Source organism: Cyprinus carpio, chromosome A16 (assembly GCF_018340385.1).
Source record: "Cyprinus carpio isolate SPL01 chromosome A16, ASM1834038v1, whole genome shotgun sequence".
Lineage (NCBI taxonomy): Eukaryota > Metazoa > Chordata > Actinopteri > Cypriniformes > Cyprinidae > Cyprinus > Cyprinus carpio.
In genome coordinates, this window is record NC_056587.1 from 816,237 (window position 1) to 838,190 (window position 21,954).

The 21,954-nt window shown below is 38.8% G+C and overlaps 1 protein-coding gene across 1 annotated transcript; it reads right to left on the bottom strand.

Moving 5' to 3' along the window:
• Window positions 1–8,737: 8,737 nt before the first annotated feature.
• LOC109106537 (scavenger receptor cysteine-rich type 1 protein M130-like) lies at window positions 8,738–21,859 on the bottom strand. Its single transcript, XM_042771949.1, has 15 exons — window positions 21,762–21,859; window positions 20,654–20,758; window positions 20,406–20,477; window positions 20,144–20,313; window positions 19,534–19,648; window positions 13,521–13,675; window positions 12,892–13,197; window positions 12,328–12,651; window positions 11,830–12,144; window positions 11,309–11,623; window positions 10,912–11,229; window positions 10,386–10,688; window positions 10,164–10,235; window positions 9,337–9,647; window positions 8,738–9,256 (listed from the first exon to the last, which is right to left on the bottom strand). The coding sequence occupies exons 5-15, from the start codon at window positions 19,632–19,634 to the stop codon at window positions 9,191–9,193; spliced, it is 2,586 nt and encodes an 861-aa protein (XP_042627883.1). The 5' UTR covers window positions 19,635–19,648; window positions 20,144–20,313; window positions 20,406–20,477; window positions 20,654–20,758; window positions 21,762–21,859; the 3' UTR covers window positions 8,738–9,190.
• Window positions 21,860–21,954: the final 95 nt, after the last annotated feature.

Sequence of the window (21,954 nt, forward strand, 5' to 3'; positions counted from 1 at the left end):
GCCATCAACCACTTTGATGTCACTATTATTTATAGTGAAATGGTCTGCTAGAGAGGTGGTGTTATTCTTGGGAACAGGGCACTTTATCTCCAGAAGTTTCATACCATTTATTATGCCATCAGGGCTTGCAGACAGCCATGGCTCTGTCAGGCTGACCCTGATACCTGAGTGGGAGACCTTGTAATGTCTACCAGAGAGGACGAGTCTACCCAGATGAAACAGAGGGCAAAAGAAGAAAACTCGAGGCGATCAGAAAGTTGTTCCACAAGCCTTTATAGTCGTTTGCACAGCATACTCTTCTCACACAACATTTTGAACAACCTCATACATGAAAAGTTGACAAAAGAACATAACCATACAGGGGCATGTAATAAGGTACACACTTGCATACATGACAGCACGTATTGACCAAAGTACATAGTTTGCAGCAGCAAATCTGAGAGAAACAACAACAGCATGTAACAAATTATAAAACATTGAACATTTTTCTTTTTTTTTCACTTTTTTCAGTTTTCGACAACTGAACCAAAAACGTGTCAACGAAATGGATATTCAATGTCAAACTTCACTTTTTCCACATAAAGCAATCATTCTTTTTGTTGACTTTACAGTTGTCAAGAAAATATAATGTATCCACAAACACAACCAACATACTATTTAAGGTCAAGCCTGTCTGTGTGGTATACGTTAGTCCACCTATTAGTTGACTAGTCTGAGGTGATTCGTGGTGCACATCGAGGTCTCAAGTTATAGTGACGTCTGTTTGGATCATTACCACCAACAGCCAAGCCATGGCCGGTGCTTTCGTGTGGTGCAGTTCTCAAGGCAAAGCAAATTTAGGGCAGGTAACGATCCCATGCCGTGTGCTTGTTGCCGACATAAGCACGGATGGCAGTCTTCAGTTACCGATTTACCCTCTCAGTTGCATTTGTTTGGGGGTGATATGCAGTCGTAAGTCTGTGTTCTGACCCCAGAGTGGTGAGTACATGATTGAAGAGTTCACTAACAAATGGAGACCCTCTATCCGAGATTAGGTAAGTGGGCATGCCATGCCATGGGAAGACCTCACTAAGCAACTTGCTGGTGGCAACTTGGGGCGTTGCTTCTCTCACCACGCTAACCTCCACCCACTTCGAAAAGTAGTCCACGAGAACCAGGATGTACGCATTTCCACAGGGTGTGCGGGGCAAGGGACCCACGAAGTCCACACCCGTATACTCCCAAGGTCTTTGTGGGCATATAGGGACCATAAGCCCAGCGAGTTTCCTTTGGCTTGGTTTCGTGAACTGACAGACAGTACAGGAGGCTACATATTTTTTTGCGAAAGTCAAATATAAACTCACAAAGTAGTCCATGGGTGGCCAGTCCACAAAGAAAACACAAACAATCAGCCACTGAAATGCCTTCACAGTACCTGGAAATCAGTGACTCGCTGATTGCCCAGTCCACACAGTTAGCAAGCTAGTCAGCACGACCCGGTGGCTGCAACGAAAAACCTCCTCCCAACAAAATAATATATCGAAACGAACATTCCGCAGAAAAACATGAAAGATGGTTGGTATGAATCCAATCGTTCGGGCGCCAATTTGTAACGTCTACCAGAGAGGATGAGTCTACCGGGATGAAACAGAGGGCAAAAGAAGAAAACTCAAGGCGATCAGAAAGTTGTTCCACGAGCCTTTATAGTCGTTTGCACAGCATACTCTTCTCACACACATGTGAAAGGGCGAGTACAAAACGGGAAATAAAATACTCTGGTAACGTAACAGAAACAAAAGAAGTTAAACACAGTGCTGTGATAATCAGCGGTAGAGCGACCATCCATCTTTTTGTACGTGCGCGCTCATGGAACAGCATTCGAACGTACAGCAAAACATATTTAAAGAGACATTAACCTGAATAACGTTAAAAATTACGTGGCCGTTACAACCTGTAGACCTTTTTCTACAAGAAGGCTACGAGCTATTGCCTCTTTCTCACTTCCATACTTTGTAGCCGCATTACCCCGAAAGGTAGGAAAGAGATGCTCTCTCATGAATTTATCAGGATTTGTTGTTGCTCGCACTGGTACACCTTTAGCTGAACTAGCAGTAATCCTTGGCTGTCTTGCACTATGCCAAACCGCTGACAAACTTTGATTTTGTGTTTGAATCTCCAATTCAGCTGCTTGGTCAAAGTTCAGTTCTATGTATTTGCTGTAAAATGCTTTACATTTACTGCAAGTCAAAGTCTCTCCATGTGGCTGGTGGACTTCTAAGCTGTCAGTGTCATCTCCTTACACTGATACATTGGCAGTGTAGCATTTTTCCAAAAGACTGTTTTTTAATTCAAAATGTGGTTTTGTGTCTGAAGAACTGACTCTCTCCCTGAAGTCTTGATGTGTGTCATAGCTTGGTGTAGATGGTAGCTTTTCTCCCTCCCTTGTTGAAGAGGCACCATATACATCCTCAGCTTTGTGACGTCTAAATGTCATTGACTCAAGGTTTCTTCTGGTTCCTGCATTCCATCTACACTGCTCATCAGTGCAAGATAGCCATGTCATACCACTGACCACTGCATTTTGCACCTTTCAAAAATCAGAATATATTGTTTACTTTATTATTAAACAATACATCACCATTAGCACTTTTTAGAGCTAAACAATTTTGTTATAGCTGAAATGTATAATTGGTTAAATATTGCTGTAAAAATACGTCTTTACATTGTATCACGCAGTCAGTGCTTGAAGTGGGCAGGTGTTTTGCCCAATTCTAACCTTCTGACATATTACCCCCTAGTATTGGTAGGTTTGCGTTTAGCCACATCAGAAGTGTTGCTGTATTTATAAATACCCACCTTCCACAACACAGCAGCAGCATGGCTACAAGACCTGCCGGGGCCAGCTACGCAGGAACATCCAGCTGTTTCCACTACTCCGTTATATTGTAACATAACCCACGTGATGTGATTTGGTTTATTATAGTCTGACTCGGCTCTACCTCCGCTTTCAGTAATGTGAACAGCTGATGTTTATGGCAAATAATTTGTCCAATTTTGTTACTGTGTAGATAATCTAATGCCTTGGTACTTTTATAATTTCTAAGTTCCTCGCCATCCACACCCTCAGACAAAACAAGATAATTGAATATGTCAACATATGTGACTGCTGGTCATTGTTTCATATCATCAAACCAGGAGGTGGTGCTGGTCAACTTTGTAGGATGTGGAACAGACAAAGTTACATTGTTTACGGTCTTTGTTAAATAGTCTTGATCGTGGTGCCACTGCGAACTAATGTTGCCATTGCTTGTTGACATTATGGACGTTAAAAGTAAGTAAAAAAGATTACAACTGTCGTTTCAGAGCTGTCAAAATAACTTTGTAACGCCTAATTAAACGCATCAAGTTGCGAACCAGAAGTTCGAAGCATCCTCCAAGGCGTACGCGCAAAGCATAATGGGTAATTTTGCGTTCCATGAAAAAGGTCTATAGTAATTAAATTTCAAGTTTTGTGTTGACTCCTTCCATTTGCTCTTATTTTTGTCTTAAGTCTGAGTTCAAGACCATAATTTCATGGACATAGTCATGACTCAGATACAACCAACTCAGGTCTCGGCCTGGATTCAAAAGAGTAAAGGGTTAAGAGTTAGGGTTAAGTGAATTATGCATATCTGGCAAGGGTGCAAACACAGCCACAAAATATGTGTTGAATGCAATTTGTGCAACACAGTTCAGATCTTGCAGACGCAATAGACCACATCGACCTAATATACTCTGCTGTACAGCATCTCCCTACCACAAAGATCCTGACACCTGATTAACCTCTTTAAAATGCTAAAAGTGTTCTTTGCTGCACTGCACATATGGAAAATCTTAAGGCTGTTTCAATGCAATGTAAACTGTGGAAAGCTCTAGTTCAGAGTTTTGTAAATAAAGCACATTCACAATAAGCATCATTTACAAGGAAGTGTAGAGTGTTCGAGCAGAATTTTATGACCGTGAGTCAATGTCTGAATGGTGTATGAATCAGCAGCAGAAACTTTTCTTAAATTATAAGCTGCAACGTCAGGCTTTGAGACTACAGTATGTGCATGTGCTATTAAAACAACCCAAACAACAGAACTACAGGTAGTAACAGGAGAAAGGCCATTGGAAAAAAAAAAAGAAAGATACAGTTATTGTTAAATTATTTGGCTTATTTACAAGGCCATAGTTAAGATCATCTAACAACATTGTTGGGAAAAGGAGAGGAGGAAAACTTTGGCTGGGCAGTGATCTTGGACACTTCCATATGCAATAGTAGATTTTACATTGTTAGAAAAGGAAAAAAAGGTTAGGACATTTCCCTTTACATTCCATGCAGGCATATATTAATGGTTGCATTAATCACAGTTACATCTAGATCTACACAGATGCAAAGAATCTAATCAGTCCAGACATTTTGCTAGAAATACAATAAACAGTATACAGAATAATACAGAATACAACAGGCTGCCTACAGCAAAAGTACCAAAACCCAACATACATTGAGCGAATAAATATAACAAACAATAGGATAACATTTTTCATGTTTGCCGCCTTTTATTTTCTACAGAAAGCACTAGTGTTTTGAATAGTAAAATTCATTCATTATTCATTCATGTTGAAATTACTAAAGTTTTTTGAGTGTAATGTGACATGAATATGTGCTTCAGCTCTCCAACCTGAGAGAAGCTCACCAGCATCTTCATACCCAGAATGCAATGCATCAGAGATGAACTCAGAAACATGTTCATCATTATAAACAGACTGAATGATTTGGATCATAAAGAATGTGTATTAGTGACAACACAACAAAAATGGTTATTACATTTTAAAAGCATTAGAGGTTGAAATGCAATGTTTTTGGCCCTATTAGCAAACACACATATATCCTAACATGAACCTATTCCTCACTGCCTTCCAGAAATACACACAGGAAGAGACGAACACATACACACACCTGTACTTACATATACAAACATGAACCCCTCCTTATTACTTCTAAATATACACACAGGAAGAGACACTCACTGACACACACTCTCTCTCACACACACACACGCACGCATGCACCTGCAGCTCTGTGGTTTTCTGTCAGGAATTCTCTGGTTTGAGGCAGGAGGTTTAACAGGACTAATAATAGATGAACATCAACTGTCTGACAGACTCTACTGTTAATCATATTAAATGAGATTGATGGCTCGTGTCTCACCTCTCTGAGTGAAGTGATTGTGTCTGTGATGAATCTCCTCATAAATGGCCTCAGTCGTCATCCTGTGTCTCCTCTTAGAGAGAGCAGTGGGTGTAGACGGACAAACCTGCTGTCAGTTCACAACACATGACTGATCACACACAATATAACAGTCTCTGGACCTCTCTTACCTCTCCTCATCACTCTGTTCTGCTGAATCAGTACTGGGGGAATGGAGAAAGATGCTGCTGGAGGAGTTTGTGAAACTTGGAGTTTCCAAGTTAAGCCTAGAGAGGGCTCTTGTTCTCACGTCCGGCGCAGAGAGGGCCACTGCTCCAGTGTTAAGCCCAGGGAGGGCCGCTATTCCCACCATTGGCCTACGGAGGGCCTCAGAACCAGAAATTTCTCCCAAGGAATTCTCTAAGTGAACTCGTTACTTAATACTACATGCCCCAAACCAGAATTTCAGTGCTTCTTCCTCAGCTGCTTGAAGAGAGCGGTTGAGAGGGGCGGTTAGGGCACTCAGTGGGGGCTTCTGCGTGGGCAAGGGCATGCAGAAAACACAAAGTTTGAGTCCGTCAGGGATCCCGCTGGGTCCCAGGCAGATCGGGTAAACCTAAATGATATCTTCAATCCATTCTCCACCGGAACACGAAAAGGGATTAGCAAAGCGTATTCCACAATCCTCACTGAGGATGAATCAACGGTGAAGACCTAAGCATTATAATTAAGGAGAAAGATTCTGATGTAATGCCACACTGCGCCACTTATATAGGGTGCATTCCTGCCCCCCTTTTCGTGTGCTCGAGCGACATTGGCCATTGCAATGCAACGGCATTAAGCAAAGAAGGCTTTGAGGAGAAAGGTGTTTCCCCAATGCAATCAGCTTACTCTGTACGCAACATAAAGAGACCCTCTCGAAAGGAAACAGTGAGTAGTTTCTGTGAATGTTATTGTTAGGGGTAGGGGTCGGGTTATGCAATAGAAAACATTTTTTTACAGCCGTCTTAAAAACAACTGAACAATTGAAGTTTATGAGATGTCATAACTAATACAGTGACTAATACTAACAAACGTGTGCATGTGAAATGATTTTGTATTTCTTAATATATCCCCTATGTAATGTTATTGTAAGGAAAACCCTCAGCCCTCCGCTCAGCAGGTGGAGGCTCTGAAGAAATATTTGTACAATATTAATACAATTATATAATATTAAAAAGGACACATAGCAGTGTTTGAAAGAAAACAAGGAAAAAAACAAGAAGGATCCCATGGAGCTATTGCTGCAAAAGATTCAAGCTAAATGCAAATATTCAGCCACAAAACGAGACTAAAAATGGTTTGAAGTCATTTAAAGCATTTTAAAGTTGAAGTGCAGCATCACACAGTAAATTGTGCAGTTGGGACAGGTGTATAAATGTGTGTGTGATTTTTTTTTTTTTTTTTACCACATTTTACATGAAGTGTGCAATAAATCTTTGCAATCTCTTTTTGCTTTGCACTAACTGGTCTTTAAAAAAAATAGGTAAATAGACTGAATGAATAATATAATTTGCTTATTTGTTCATTAGGGTAAATAATAATAATAAATAAATAAATAAAAATAATAACAAATAATAAGCTAAATACTGAAATGCACAAATACTGAAATTTGTTGTTACCAAATTTTGCAAAGCATGAAAAATTTCATTAAAAAATAAATAAAAATTAAATAACATAAAAAGGCACTGATGCATTAGTAGCGATATAAGAAACTCCCAGCAGCTCAAGTAACTAATATTATTTCATGAACAGAGATAGTGGGTGTGGTCATTGAGTCATATGGCCCCTCCCTCTTTATTTGATTCCTCCCCCACATCGTTGTCGTCTGTTTTAAAAAACAAAAGCAAATTTACATTTTTCATTGTTAGAATTTCAACTAGATTTAATTTAAATGAGAAATGTAAACATTAAAAGTTATGTAAGGTGCCAATTTTAAACAAAACTATTTTAAACTATAGTTTATACTTTTTATTATGTAATATGTAAAAACCACAGTGAAACTATTTAAACAGTGAACCATGTTTTGTTTTGTTTATCATTTTCAATACAGTACAAACGTTACTGCAGCTCTTCAGTGGCAGCTGTCACAGTTGCTAGGCGACGAGAGCAATCCTCCATAGCCTAGACCAGGGATCCTCAAATCAGGTAGGTGAGGTTGATTAGGGTTGGTGCAGTTGGTTGTTTTTTTACATCTTAAAAATGGCACGTCATGCCGAAAAGGTTGCCGACCCCTGTATTAGACTGTGGCTGTCAAATGCGGCTTTACCGAGCTCAACGGCTCTGGCCCGAGCAGATATAAACAAAACGCTATTGGCTATTTAAAAAAGTATAAGGTTATTTTAACAACTTGGATAAGGTTCCTAAAAGTTTCACACCTACTACACACATTTCAGACATTGATGCACAAACACGGGTGTGTTCTACATGCCTAAAGAATGAATAAACCAGTCTTATAAACTCCTTGATTTCGCTTAAGCAACTTTAAATATGATATGCATGCACAATAAACTATTGTAAAATTTATTTACATCACTCGACAGAAAAGTTTTTTGCAGGTTTTAATAAAATGTAAATTAATAACAGTCATAATAAACATATTTCCAGTACGCGCCTCAGGCTTGCACTCACTCATCAGAATCTTCGGTAATCCTCTGCAAACTTCGCCACGGCTCATTCATTTCTTGTTGAGTCCTCGGTAATCCTCGGAAAACTTCGACAGTTGGTTGAACCGGCTTAATCAGTTCTTTTTGAGTTGGACGTGCTACTTCGGCTGTGTGTCCTGCATCATCAGCCCGGAAAGTAAAGTTCGATTCAGTTCGATTTGTGAACCGGCTCGACCGGTTACATCCTTAAGAACCGGCTCAAAAGAACGATTCGTTCAAGAACCGACCATCACTATTGGTCAGGTATGATCATTCGAACATGGCTGTATACATATATGAGTTATTCTACTATTGTAGTCATGTGTTTGGCTGTGTGTGCTCATATATGATAAGCTATATAATTAATTGTGCGTGTGCTTAAATATGAGGAGCTGCTATTAAGAGAAAACGTGATGATCTTGTGCTGACATGTGATGAACTGAGATCTCTTTGTGTTACTATTATGCAGCCATGAGGAGATCTAGACTAGCAATAATGGCCTGAATTATATGCATTGTTAATGGAAACCTATATTTAGAGTGTACAGACACAGACTCGACAGATTCTCTGCTGAGTCTCTTGGCTTATAAAGTTTATGTTTTGGAGAGTGATTTCTTTAAGAATTGGAGGGTGCTTTCTGTCAGATTCGGTTTGAGATTAAGTCTTTGTTATGGCATGGAAAAAATTGTTTTTGTTCTTGTAGGTGGGCTAATTTTAAGACCAAGTTTTTTAGACCATGAACTCAGGAAACAAATGAAGACTAATGGCAACAGACGCTGACATGGAGAAACAATGATCCAACAAAACAATGATCCAACAAATCCAACAAAAAAAAGTGTGTCTGTTTCTTTGGTCGTGTTATTTCAGTTTAGTTTAGTCTTTGTTTTATGTTGCTGGCCTTTTTTTATAGCAACTGTTTTACAGTCAGAAGTTTTCAATAAACTGCATTGACTCAAAGAGCTGACACAATCGTTCAAATCATCATATTTGAAAATAAATTGTGTTTTGGGAACTAAGTTAGTTCTTTATCTCTTCCAACTCTACAAATGCACCTAATATGAACCCGCTTGTCACTCTCGAGTCAGTGTGTTGTGTAGTCCTGTGTACCAGTCAGAGAGAGCTGTGGGTGTAGACGGACAAACCTGCTGTCAGTTCACAACAAATGACTGATCTCTTCTACCTCTCCTTGTCTCTCTCTTTCGCTGAATCAGTATAAGCAGTGACACTAAGAGCAGTAAGAGCACAAATCCCAGTACAATCACAAGCACTGGGGGGACGGAGGGAGACGCAGCTGGAGGAGTTTGTAGAAGAGTGACTAATGTTGAGCGCACTGCAGGAGAAGCTGATGTTGTTGTGGCAGAAGTAGTGAACATTGACCAATCTGCCAAAACAGACACAAACAGATTCAAAATTATGAAATGATCTTAAAATTCATATTATTCCTCAGTATTTTTCTCTGACCTGCACAGGTGAGTCCAGCTCTTTGTGGGAGCAGTCAGTGTGGTTGTTCAGAGAGAGAGTACAGTCCCACAGGTGAATCTCATTCCCTCTGCACTTGACTCTGTTCAGCCACACAACACCTTCACCAGCACCAAAGACTGAATTCCCATCAGCCCTCAGTGCTACTCCACATCCCAGCTGCCTGCAGACCACCTGAGCATCGCTGATGTCCCACTGATCATCACAGACTGAGCCCCACACAGCGTTATGATACACCTCCAGCCTCCCAGAGCACCGGCCCTCCCCTCCACTCAGTCTGAGAGGAAGATAATCTAAAACACACACATCAACCAGCATTGAGCAGCATAAGAACAACATTTAAGGCATCATGAACTTCCTTTTTCATTATTTTGAACTCTCTCGTTATTTACATTACATGCGCAAATCGGTGGGTGGAGCTAAACAGCCAGTAGAAGCAGGCTGTTGATCTCCTTCTGTGGAGGCGGGGTTTAGCCACACTATTACATCATAAAGTGGCACATTCCACAACCTGTCATTTTGGCAGATTGGCTTCAATATGAGCTGTTTTTAAACTAACGAGAATGTTTTGAGTTCTGAAACTTGCAGGATGTTTTTATAGTACAATGACCTCTTATATGTCAAAAGATCAAGGGATTTTCGATTTCTCAGTTCATGACCCCTTAAAAAAACACTTTGAAACTGAAAATAGAGTTATTTAAATATGTCACTGGTTTTAAATGCAAATAATGCAATGCACAGATAATAATTTATCAGGTAAACAGGTTTACACCAAGAAACATTAACTAATGTATTATCAGGAAACATACTTGAACACTGTCTCTGGCGAGTAGATGTTGAACATGTCAGATGACTCCGAGGAGACTCGTCACTCTCCTCCACTGAAATCAAAACACTACAGAGTCAAGACTCTTCCCACCTGCTCAGTTTAGTTGTACAGAATCATTAGTTTACTTACCACATAAATTAATGCAGTATTTAAGGAAACACGACTACTGAGGCCATATTAAATGATTTAAATATCATCTCACTTGAACAAGTAATTTTGGCCACTTCGTCTTCACTACAGTCATTCTGTCCCCATGGTGAAGATGGACACTGCCATATAGTGGAGTCATGTGGTCGACATTTTACTGTATCCAGCCAGTTAGGAGCTGAGTTCACTCTTGGTGTAGAATCAGACACAACACCAGATCTTCCACAGTTCAGCTCTTGACAGATCAGACTCGCTGTGTCTCTCTCCATCTGGTTCCAGCACACATTACCCCAGGATCCATTGTAGAAAACCTCCACATTCCCTTCACAGCCCTCAGTTAACCTGATCTCTTTAAACTCTAGATAGAAAAAAATTGGAACCAACAAATTCAAAGAATTAAAAAATAATAATAATTCCAGTACATGAACCATTATCGAAATCAGTTGTGGTATATCGATATATATTTTAAATGGAAATATGTCTAAATGATAACAGTTTTCAGTTCCCTACCCCACTCTTTTTATTAGTCACAGGTTACTGAAATGTTCAAAATATTAGTTAAATTATTATTTACTGTTTACCTGAGCACACAACTCCTACATCATTCTCGTGTTGACAGTTATGTTTTCCCCAGCCTGGAGAAGAGCAGCTCCACAGAGACGTCTCATTCCCCTCACAGGCCACCTCATCCAGCCATATGGGCCCAGAACCAGGACCAAACCAGGCTGGTACCCGGTGGTTACCGAGGGCCACTCCACACTGCAGCTGTCTGCACACCACATGGGCATCTTTAATATCCCAGGATTTGTCACACACTGTCCCCCATGAGCCGTTGTGAAAAACCTCCAGCCTCCCTGCACAGTCTCCCCCAGAACCCACCAGCCTGATGGACTCGCGACCTGATAGTCAGAGACAGAAAAACACATTACCAATCACGAACAGCTGAAGAATCGGCGAATCTGTGATTGTTCTTCTCACCAAGGCAGGTGATTGACAGCTGTGGAAAGGAGCTGCAGCTGACAGTTTGTGGAGAGCTGCAGTTCCCCAGATGAGCTTCACTCCCAGAGCACTGGAAGCCCCTCACACACTCATGACTATGTTCAGGACTGGATGAAGAGAAGTTCAGCACAGAGCCACAGCCCAGCTGTCTGCAGACCACAGAGGATTCAGCGAGACTCCAGGAGTCCAGCAGAACTCTCCTCCAGCCCTGATGGATGAAAACTTCCACCTCCCCCTCACACTGTCTCTCTCCAGACAACCGCACCAGACCATCATGAAGAGCCAGAGAGGAATCTGAGTGAAAGATCTGACATTTTACTAAAATACTGCAAATGTGTTAAAGACCACAGAGGAACATTTCTATAATAAATATGCTTTACATCAATATTACATTTTATGTAAGTGAATTCAAAACTTAAATGATTCAGTCTGAAGTGTATAGGGAATAAATGAATAAGATTAGCATAATGCCAGTAAATGTTACAGTAATATGGACTCACTAGAGCAGATGACTCCAACATCTCGTCTATGAGAACATTCAGCTCGACTCCATGAAGAGACGGAACATTCTGAGAGTTTACTTTCACTCCCTTCACAATCAAACACATCAGCCCAGATTTCACCTTGTCCTTCTCCAAACCAGTCTGATCCCACAACAGACACAGCGATCCCACAATTCAGCTGTCTACAGAGGACACTGGCAGCTCTCATATCCCAGCATGCATTGCACACTGTGCCCCATTCACTGAGAAACTGATGTTCAACTCGACCAGAACACATGTCAGGACCGTCTACCAGCCTGAGATCTGTGTAAGCTGGAGAAAGAACACAGAGCTTACTGAGATTCTGAGAGAACAGAGAGAATCTGAGTTATTCTCATCTTCTTAGCTCTGTTTAATACAGTCACTCAGAGCTTATAATGATGTTACTGATCAAACAATTACATTTTAGTATATGTAACAATTGGATTTGTTAAATAAATAGGTAGGACCTTTTACCGGAACATATGAGTCCGACATCATTTTCATGAGTGCAGTTTGTTTTATGTGAGTTTGATGAAGGACAGAATTGAATGTGGGATTCATTTCCTCTACACTGAATCTCTTTTGATCCAATCTGAGCGTATCCTTTGCCAAAAGCAGCAGCACCCAGCACCTGTGCAGGAGCCCCACAGTCCAGCTCTCTACACACAACCGCTGCATCCTGCAGGTCAAAGGCAGCATCACACACGGAAGTCCATTGTCCTTCAAAATACATTTCCACTCTTCCAGAGCACAGGTGAGACCCAGCAACAAGTCTTGACCTTCTGTAGTTTGTAGATTCTGATTTTATTTACACAACAGAGAAGACCATCTGTCACTATGATTATGATACAGACGTAAAACAAGAAGCAATCCTTTAATTGATTTTTTTAAGGATGAAAGTGAGTAGTTTAGACCATAAATTATGCTAATAATCAATGAATTGTTCATGAATTGTTCTGAAAACAAATTACACTTAATTAAACTGCATGAAAGTCTGATTAGTGATGCATTAACAGGCTGATGTATGGAGTAGCTCACCTGAGCATCTGACTCTGGCATCTTCACAATTATTATCACCCCATTCTATTGATCTACAGTTCTTCAGTGTGGACTCTGATCCCTGACAGTCCACATTATCCATCAAGACTGGTCCTGATCCTTGTCCAAAGTGAGCACGACCCAGATCCTCTAAAGGCTTTCCACATCCCAGCTCTCTACACACCACTGAAGCATCGTTCATATCCCAGTCAGTACCACACACTCTTCCCCACTGACGATTAAGATAAACCTCCACTCTGCCACTGCAAGGACTGTTACCACCAACCAACCTAACAGTCTCAAAATCTGTACATGAAAGAGAGAGAAAGAATTTAACCACAGAAGCACAGAACAGCCTACAATCATAAGCAGAATACAGCAAAATCAAGATACAAAAAAGTTAGTCAATTCAAACTGTACAACCAATAGCACACAAGAAAAAATTACAACTAATCTTATCATTAAATTGGTTGCATGTAAAAGCCCAAATCGTTCATAAAATCGAATTCTTAATTAATGATTAGTGTTACGGGATCTTCTTTTCTAGATTCACTTTCTATAGTGAAATGAGGCCATCATAGATAAACTGCTCATATAAACACACTTTTAATTTCCATTTGTGTACTTACCAGATGTGGTTAGAGCGATTATAGAGGAGAGTAAAACAAGTGTCAGGCATCCCTCCATCTTCTTCTGCTCGTCACATCGTCTGTTTGACTCTGTCAGCACCAGTTTCTCCTCTGCTTCCTCAAACACACTGAAGAAACTGGCTCCTGTCAGCCCCCTGAAGAAAGAGAGAGACTCACAGCTGCCAATGACAGTCACTGTTACCTTATTAGACAGAACAGAGGAAACCATCAAACTCAATCAGTGACAAATCAGAAAGCAGCATTTTTATTTTCTCCATATATATCAGTAAAGTGTCAGCGCTGATGAGCGGGACTCCTCCTCCAGCGTGAAGAGACACTTCACTGAGGACAGACTCGTGTCAGTCATATGTCTGCGTGGAGATAAAGTCACACTAAACTTAGAGCAGCTTATATTCAGCATCAAAGCCTGAACCTGAACACAGCAGATACAAGACTTCTGGAAGTCTGAATACTTCAAATACTTACACCAACTTCTCATGACTAATTTGAATGAATTTAACATTTTAATCTCACTGTTTCCAGATGAATTATGCATAATATTACTGTAAGTGGATTTTACTCATCTGTTCCTTTATTCTAACCAATGAAACAATAAAATATGATTACACCATATAAACTATATTGTCACTAAAGTGATTGTTTAGTTTTTGTTGTTGTTTGTTTGCTTGTTTTAGTTTTTATTGAATTCAATATTAATTAATATTGTTTTATTTATTATTTTTAATACCTTGAAGAAGAATAAAATAACAGCAATATTCATATGTTTAATGCCGGAATGCTGTATTTTTCCAGCAGATGGCAGCAAAACACTTCTTAATTTAAAGACCAGCAGACAAAGAGTCCTATTTATTTATACATTTATTTTTTTCCACGTTTATGTATTATTTATATATGTATTTATGTCCCATTTGAATAAATGTGAAAATATATAATGTTGACGTAAATACATATATAAATAAAAGTGGAAATAAATAAGTGTTTAAACAAATAAATTAAAACAATAAAAGAAAAACACAATATTATAGGCTATATATATAAGGAAATGTAGAAATACTTAATAATATTTGTTGTTTTACATTTCTTTGTAGATTTATGTATGCATTTTGATCAGTTTCCAGGTCACGGGCTGAAGAACGGAGGAGCGATGAAACAAGGAAGCGTCAGAGAAGCACATTATCTGAATCAGTTGTTTGATAACGATGAGAATTTATTCAGTCGCTCTGTTTTTTGTTTTGAAATACCAATTTACAGTATCCAGGAAAGAATTTAATATAGTTTTCAAACAGGGTCGGTCCTAGCATTTTGGAGGCCCTAAGCAGATTTTCAAAGGACAGTGTATAAATGTAAACAAATGTTTGAATAAAGATATGGCATATTTAAATATTTGGTGTTATTTGATAAACACCAAAGTGAATAAAAAGAATCTGAACGGCTGTTTGAAAACATGTAAATATGGTTTGACTTCCTTTGACCTCCGTGAAAAATAAGCAGGAGTCAGAAGTTGCGCTTGCACTGCTTTGTGTAGAGGGCAGTGGCGTAGCAAGTCAGTCACAGGCCCATAAGCAAAAAAATTGTACAAGCTCCCCCCCCAACCCTGCCCTCCAAATACATCGAAGAGACATTTACAGACATTCACTGTAGCGTATCAAAAGAAAACAATGCCATAAAACAAACACTCTACCTAACAACTTTTTCACAACCAGAACGGAACTAAAAAATAAACCAAAAAGTCTAAAATAAGGAAGGCTCAGGCAATGTCAATAATAAACTACTGCATGCAAACACAAACAATCTTGGCACAGTGGCCCAAAATGTAAAAAGCAAAACTACTAACTCATTTAAGTTGCATTCTTCAGGCCTTTCTTTCAGCAAATTCATTCACGATGTTCTTGGTGTTTCATTCACAGCTTCGTGCATTCTCGATGAAAAGAATAGAAGGTCCTGATAGTCTGTTCTGCGACATGGTTCTCCGCAAATCATTTTTGATGAGCTTCAGTTTTGAAAAAGAGCGCTCTGCTGAAGCAAAAGTAACAGCAGGGCCGTGCACAGTGGCCCAAATCAAAAAAAGGGGCACAAGGAGGGTGCGTACTTGTTAATACAAATTATCCAGTTGTTACAATATATACAGTTAAAAGAGAAGACAGCACACTCTGTAATTATTAACTTTATTGTAGATGTTTTTGATTAGAGTGGGCTCTCCCTCACTTAATGCATCTACCTGGTAATGCAACGACCTTCGGGTACTGTGGTCTCCACTCTCCAGAGAGCGGCACACAGATTGTGAGTGATGCTGCGGAGCAGCAGGTAATCACAGAGCCGTTTAGCAGAATCTTTCGGAAATAAATCGGATCTTTAGTGGAGCGGTAACAGACAGGTTTGAGCTTGGGTTGATGGGGGGACTGGTGAGAGGGGCACCTCAGCCGATGAGGGCGTCCGGGCTGTGCACGGTGCTGGGTACTGAGTAAAGTAGGTAGTAGGAATGAGAAGTTGAATGTTTTGCTTGTGGTTGAAGTTGTAGAGTTGTTCTCAACAATCAAAAATCTGGCCAGATCGTGTTGTCATCCCAGAGATTTGTCTTTTAAAGGCTGCACGGAATGCTATCATTTGTTGTGGAAGGGCTGGAGTCAAGTCTTCCTTGTATGTCTGGGAAATGATGATGTCTAGGAAAGCTTTAAATACATTTACCTTAACTTTTAACTTTCAGCATCAGCCAATCGTTCATCCTGACAAAATTCATCAAAATGGCGCTTTGCCCTTCTATTTCTTTCATTTTCAAAGGTTTGTTTCACTCCCCACTTCTCAGCCATGAATTTTGCGGTTGCTTTTGCCTCAGAATTTTCTCTGAACCTTGTTAACTCTGCGATGGCAGTGTCGAGTAACTCTGTAGCTTTATGAAGGTCAGCATCCTTTGCCTGTAGCATTTTTGAAATGACCTTGATCTGTTCCAGGATTTCACTTTGAAGGACTATAATAAAAACAAAGTCAGATCTTTCCATCAACCTTATCAAAGCCATGCCTTCGTTGTGCTCATCTGCCTTCTTACTGGTAAGTGAAATTTTGGTCAGGGCCTTAAACACGTCAGCATATCTGTATCTGATTGCAGACACGGCCTCATTGCTCAATGCCCACGTAGCAGCGCACAGTTTTTCAAGCGAGACACCCGCAGTGATTTTTTTAGTCATCTCAACCAATACATTCCACCTCTTTATACTGTGCGCAAAAAACACGAACAATTTTTCCACAGGGTTGTAAAACTTTGTCAGCTCTGTTATTAGCTTGACTGAATCATTGAGGACCAGATTTAAGTTATGGACAGTGCAGTGTAGATATGCGGCATTTGGCTGTCATTTGGCTGTATCCTTGCCTTGATTTTCACATCCATTGCAGCACCCTGAGTATCTCACTGGCATAAAGTTGGCTTAACGTTGGACATTTGATATTTGCAAATCTAGGGACCGTCTGTAAAGTTACATGCGAAACTATCATACACTTCTCTAACGTCAATAGCATGCAAGGAGAATGACTAACAGTCATGAAAACAACTGTTAACTGTTCTTCCAGGTGTCAACTATAATGCACACCTTTTATATTTTTTGATAATTATTAAAATAAACTGTAAATCATATAGAAAACAATTGCTACTTTTCATTACCGAATGGGCTGAAATGTAAAATATGCCATAATTTGAAGCTCAATAGCATTTGAACAGAATGACTCACATTCATAAAAAACATACTGAAAACATTTTTTAATTTTCATAATTATTAAAATAAACTGTAAATCAAATGTAAAATATGCCATAATTTAAAGCTCAATAGCACTTTCGTCTGATAATAATAAAAATAAGCAGTCATATGTAATCATTTGCTAAATTGCTGATCTATATGATGTAGCCTACACAGCAAATTCTGGTCTTTGGAATAAACTCCCTGGTAGTTAAAATCAACTCAATCTGAGTGTACATGCATGACCATCAAATAGACTCCAGCACAGTGTTAAAATAACTCTTCTCTTGGAGTTGAATTTTTAACACTTTTTCAGAGTTAAAATTTAACTCTTTCTGGAGTTAAAATACTAATCCTACGGAGAGAAATTATAACTCTAAAATTGAGTTAATTATAATATGAACTCCTTACCAGTGTTAAAAATCAACATTTAGAAAATATTTAATTTAACACTTCTTAGAATTATCAATGATTTAACACAATATAATGTTTTATGTGAAAATGACTACACTGAATGCCATAATCTTAACTTTCTGCTTTTATTTGAGAAAATTCATAGAAATTCAATGCATGGATGCACTTTGAAAATAATTGCTGTCATAAAATACTGTAAAATCTAACAGCAAAACATTTACATTTAATACATGTAGCCAGCTAGTAAAATTGTATAAAAAATTACCAACAACACATCACTGCATTATATAAAATCAAGCCTATGGGTTTATAAAAAAAAGTAGTGCAGTATAGGATTGTGTAACCTGAGGAAGACACTTATACATCAGATGAAGAAACAAAGAACAACTTGTGATACCAGGACACATTCCATGAATTGGTTTGAGGTGCCTGAACAAATGCAAAGCTGAACCAAAGGATGAAGTGCAGAGGAAACAACTTAACATTTTGGTTGAATAAGACAATTACTGCTTGTTCAACAGCCTTGCTCTCAGTTCTTTGACTTTTGGAGTTTCTTCAGTTGTACCTATATCAATTTTTGACATAGTCTCATCAAAAGTACCCAAGGATGTACATGACTGACAAGGCAAAACTTTTCTGTCCAAGACAATGTAAAAGGTGGAAACCTGTGCTTTTGAAATCCCTGAGGCAAGAAGATATGGTTGACAGTTTCCTTTAGTGGTCAGGATATGATCATCAAGACTTTGGCATGACTGAAACATAACATAAATGTCCCTTAATAAACTAATTGTTTAAAAATAGGCATTGAGTACAATATTTGGAATGGGATAGAGTTGTCTTAACAAACCTTATAAAATTTAACCACATGATATTGTGACATTGTGTTTGGAATATCGTACTGACAACTAATTAATGAGACGTAAAACCATACTGACAATCAATTAATGAGACTGATTGTGGAACGAGGAACACCGGGGTGTGATCTGTGTATCCAGAGACTGGGGTGAGAAGGATTAAAAAGAGGGCAGGAGAGAATGAAAGGGGGCTGGCGGTCGGTCTATTTACAAGCCGAAATAGGACGGCGGTACTCAGACATCGTTGGGAGGGTGTCGTTCGCGGTCATTTAGGGCCGCCGGCGATGAAGATAGATAGATAGCGGGGACGGTGTGAGAGTAAGTATAGGGACGGGGAGTTAGGAGTGCCGTCGTGCTGTGTGTTAGTAAACTGCTGAACGGCCAAGAGCACGCTAGCGTATGGACCAATCCCGTTCTGACCAGACTGATTGCTGTTTTTGTGGATGAGATTGATATGTGCACAAGTCCAATTGTGAGCTTGAACTGACGACACGCGGCTCGTATTTGCCTTTTCGTATTTGCCTCTGTTGACAAGTGGAGTTTCACAGACTGCAATAAGCTCCTCCGGACAACCCCCCCCCCCCCCCCTTCGGAAGAGGCAGTGTCGCCGTGGGTCAAGTTAAGTGGTTTTATGGTTTTATTTTAAACTGATGTATTTAATAAAGTTGTGTCTCTTGTAAAATTAGAGGGTGATTAGTGAGGGGGGTAAGACTGAAACTGGGAGGGTTTTGGGGTAGATTTTGCACCTGTTTGAGATGTGGTTTTAGGTTTGAGGTTTTTCACGTTTTGTAGTGGATTTTATGGATTGTCAGAGAATGAGTCAATTGGTGGTACACTGCCCAAAGGCTTTTCAAGTGGCTGTTAGCCCATCCTGTAGTCCCCTCTATCATAAAAATGTCCTGTTATAATTGAAGTCGTGGTGGTATGTTGTCTTCTGGTGCCAGACCATACTGGCTTAGAGAATTAAAGGTGGTGGCAGCAGCATATTAAAAACCGTACCTATTACAATATGTTGCCTCTCCAACACTGATCTTCTTGGGCCGCTTTCTTCCAGCTGATTTTGGAGTAAGAAGATCCAGCAGGACAAGTTGAGAAGCCATGCCACTGTCCCATTCTGGAGACAGAAAATAACAGTAGTTATTTCAAACTAGTCTGTTTATGGCATCTCCAAGTTACCCCTGTGTATTGTGCATCATAATATCATAAATGATGAACTATTAGTGGGTTATTTATTAAAGTTGTGCTGTAGAGCAAACTAAATTGTTAAATTTCATATTTACTGTCCATGCCCAAAGCCAAAGGGATTTTTACTCTTACTATGTTCTTACACGCATCATGGTTTTTTTTTTTTTTTTTTTTATGTAAATAGTTATGAACAGCATTCCCAAAGCATGAATTTACTGATGAGCTTTATTAATGGACAAAATAACTGTGTATTCAGTGTTTTTCACAAAACTTTTGGGAAAAAATCAATAAAATTAAATGTAATATAAATGTATTAAATGTAAAAATGCTTTTGGGAAATAATCAATAAAATAAAATCAATAAAAACTTTTTAAAAAGAAGATTGAATCAAGTAACAACATTACTATTTTGATGAAGACTGTACCTGGATCATCATTCAGTACAGCTTTAGGTGCTGTTTTAGGAGAGCAGTCTCTTTAAGGTTCCTGGCCTTCTGGATGACTTTTTTTTTTTTTTTTTAAACTGGTGTTCCATTTTTTCCAGGAACCTTGAAGCAACCTCTGCTCCAAACATCAGTGAGAAGTCTTGCAAAATCTAATTTAAAAAGGAAAGACATTCAGACATCTAATGTAACATAATATATATATTTTTTAAAATAAGATATCACTTTCTCATTTAATACTTACAAGTCTTTTGACATCCAAGAAATGAGGAAATATTTGTAGTACATCAGCTGATCACTGCGGGCCGGGGAGAATCTGTAGTGGAATTTACGTTACAGTCTTTATACACCCTTCAAAAATGCTTTTGTTGCTCTAAATGTCATAGAAATTTAAATATAATCTAGAACTGTGTCAGCAAACATATCATATGTTCCAAGGTGGATATTCCCAGGGTCAGACAAAATAATCACATTACATATAACTCTGCTTACCACAAGTTGTGAGAGTAACACCATCTGTCTGATTTGAGGATGCACCAAACTCTGTCAGGTCTGAGAAGTCAGCAGAGTTCTTGGATGTTTCAGCAAATAGAAGTTCTGAAAAACACACATTTTTTCTCAGAGTCAAGACACAAACTTTCAAAATATCTATAAAACAAAACAAATGTCCTACCATCATCAGTGTGGATGATAAAACACATTTCTTTAGTTGTTGCACTAACGTCAATGATTGTGGCGAACTTGGTGCTAAACGTAATTGTTTCTCCGGTTTTCCGAGCATGTGTTTTGTGCAGGCTTTTTTTCTTTTTTGTATTGTCGAAGTGAACGAGCTAACATTAGCTGACTTAACCATCTTTCCATTCGCTGTGTTTCCTTAAAACGAGTGTTTTGCCGTCAAATTGAAGTGTTGACTCAGCTCAAGAAACATCCTATTCAGCTTCCATAAAATAATGCAGGCGAGGTAATATCTTTTATCCAGTAATGCAGCCTTATGTCTGTCAAATAGCCTTATGTTTTACATACGTTACTAATCTCAGTTTGTACCTTGGCTATATAGTTAAGCCGTGAAAATGTAGGCCTGCAGTGTTTTAAATTGTAACAGCTATGATAAATACGTTTTAGTTTTTAGTCTTTAGCCCAAAAGAGTGCGTGGTTTTTAGCTTAAATGTTTTTTGCATTCTCAATCACACTAACATTAGCTGTTATTTTAAATTACATGTTTTCTCTTTAATGTCAGCTCACGATTTTGTTATAGTTATATTTAGTTTTCAGTTAATAAAGAGTACAAAACAGTAATTTTGTTATTTCTTTTGTAAATAACATGTTGATGTTATGGTGTAGTCCAGCAGAAGTTTCTGATACCAAACAATACAACATTGAAAGTCAGAGATGACCATTGCATATGGATGAGGATGTCTTTCCAGAACTTGCAAGTTTACAGTATATAACGTAACAGCTACGACAAAACATGTTTCTGTCAGAAAATATAGAACATTTTGAAATAGTTTTTATATATATATATATATATATATATATATATATATATATATATATATATAAATATATATATATATATATATATAAATACGCTTTTACCTACCTCACGACAAACGTTAAGTCCTTTGTGCTGTAGAATCAGGGTCATGGCGCACTTTTCAACATTTAACTCCATATGTGGTGTTAAAACACGCTCCTGAACACCAATTAATGAACTCCAAAATAAAACACAGCCAGGGAGTATCCCATAACACAAACTGTAGTCAGAGTTAAAAAATAAACTCCAGAAATCTAAC

What these genes read in the sequence shown, in the direction of transcription:
- LOC109106537 (XM_042771949.1), bottom strand. Translation starts at nt 19,634, where the DNA reads ATGGCTTCTCAACTTGTCCTGCTGGATCTTCTTACTCCAAAATCAGCT. An exon ending in GAGGCAACATATTGTAATAG is followed by an intron (nt 13,676 to 19,533) that starts GTACGGTTTTTA and finishes CTCTTTCTTCAG; the next exon opens with GGGGCTGACAGGAGCCAGTT. An exon ending in TCGCCAGAGACAGTGTTCAA is followed by an intron (nt 9,648 to 10,163) that starts GTATGTTTCCTG and finishes TGTGTGTTTTAG; the next exon opens with ATTATCTTCCTCTCAGACTG.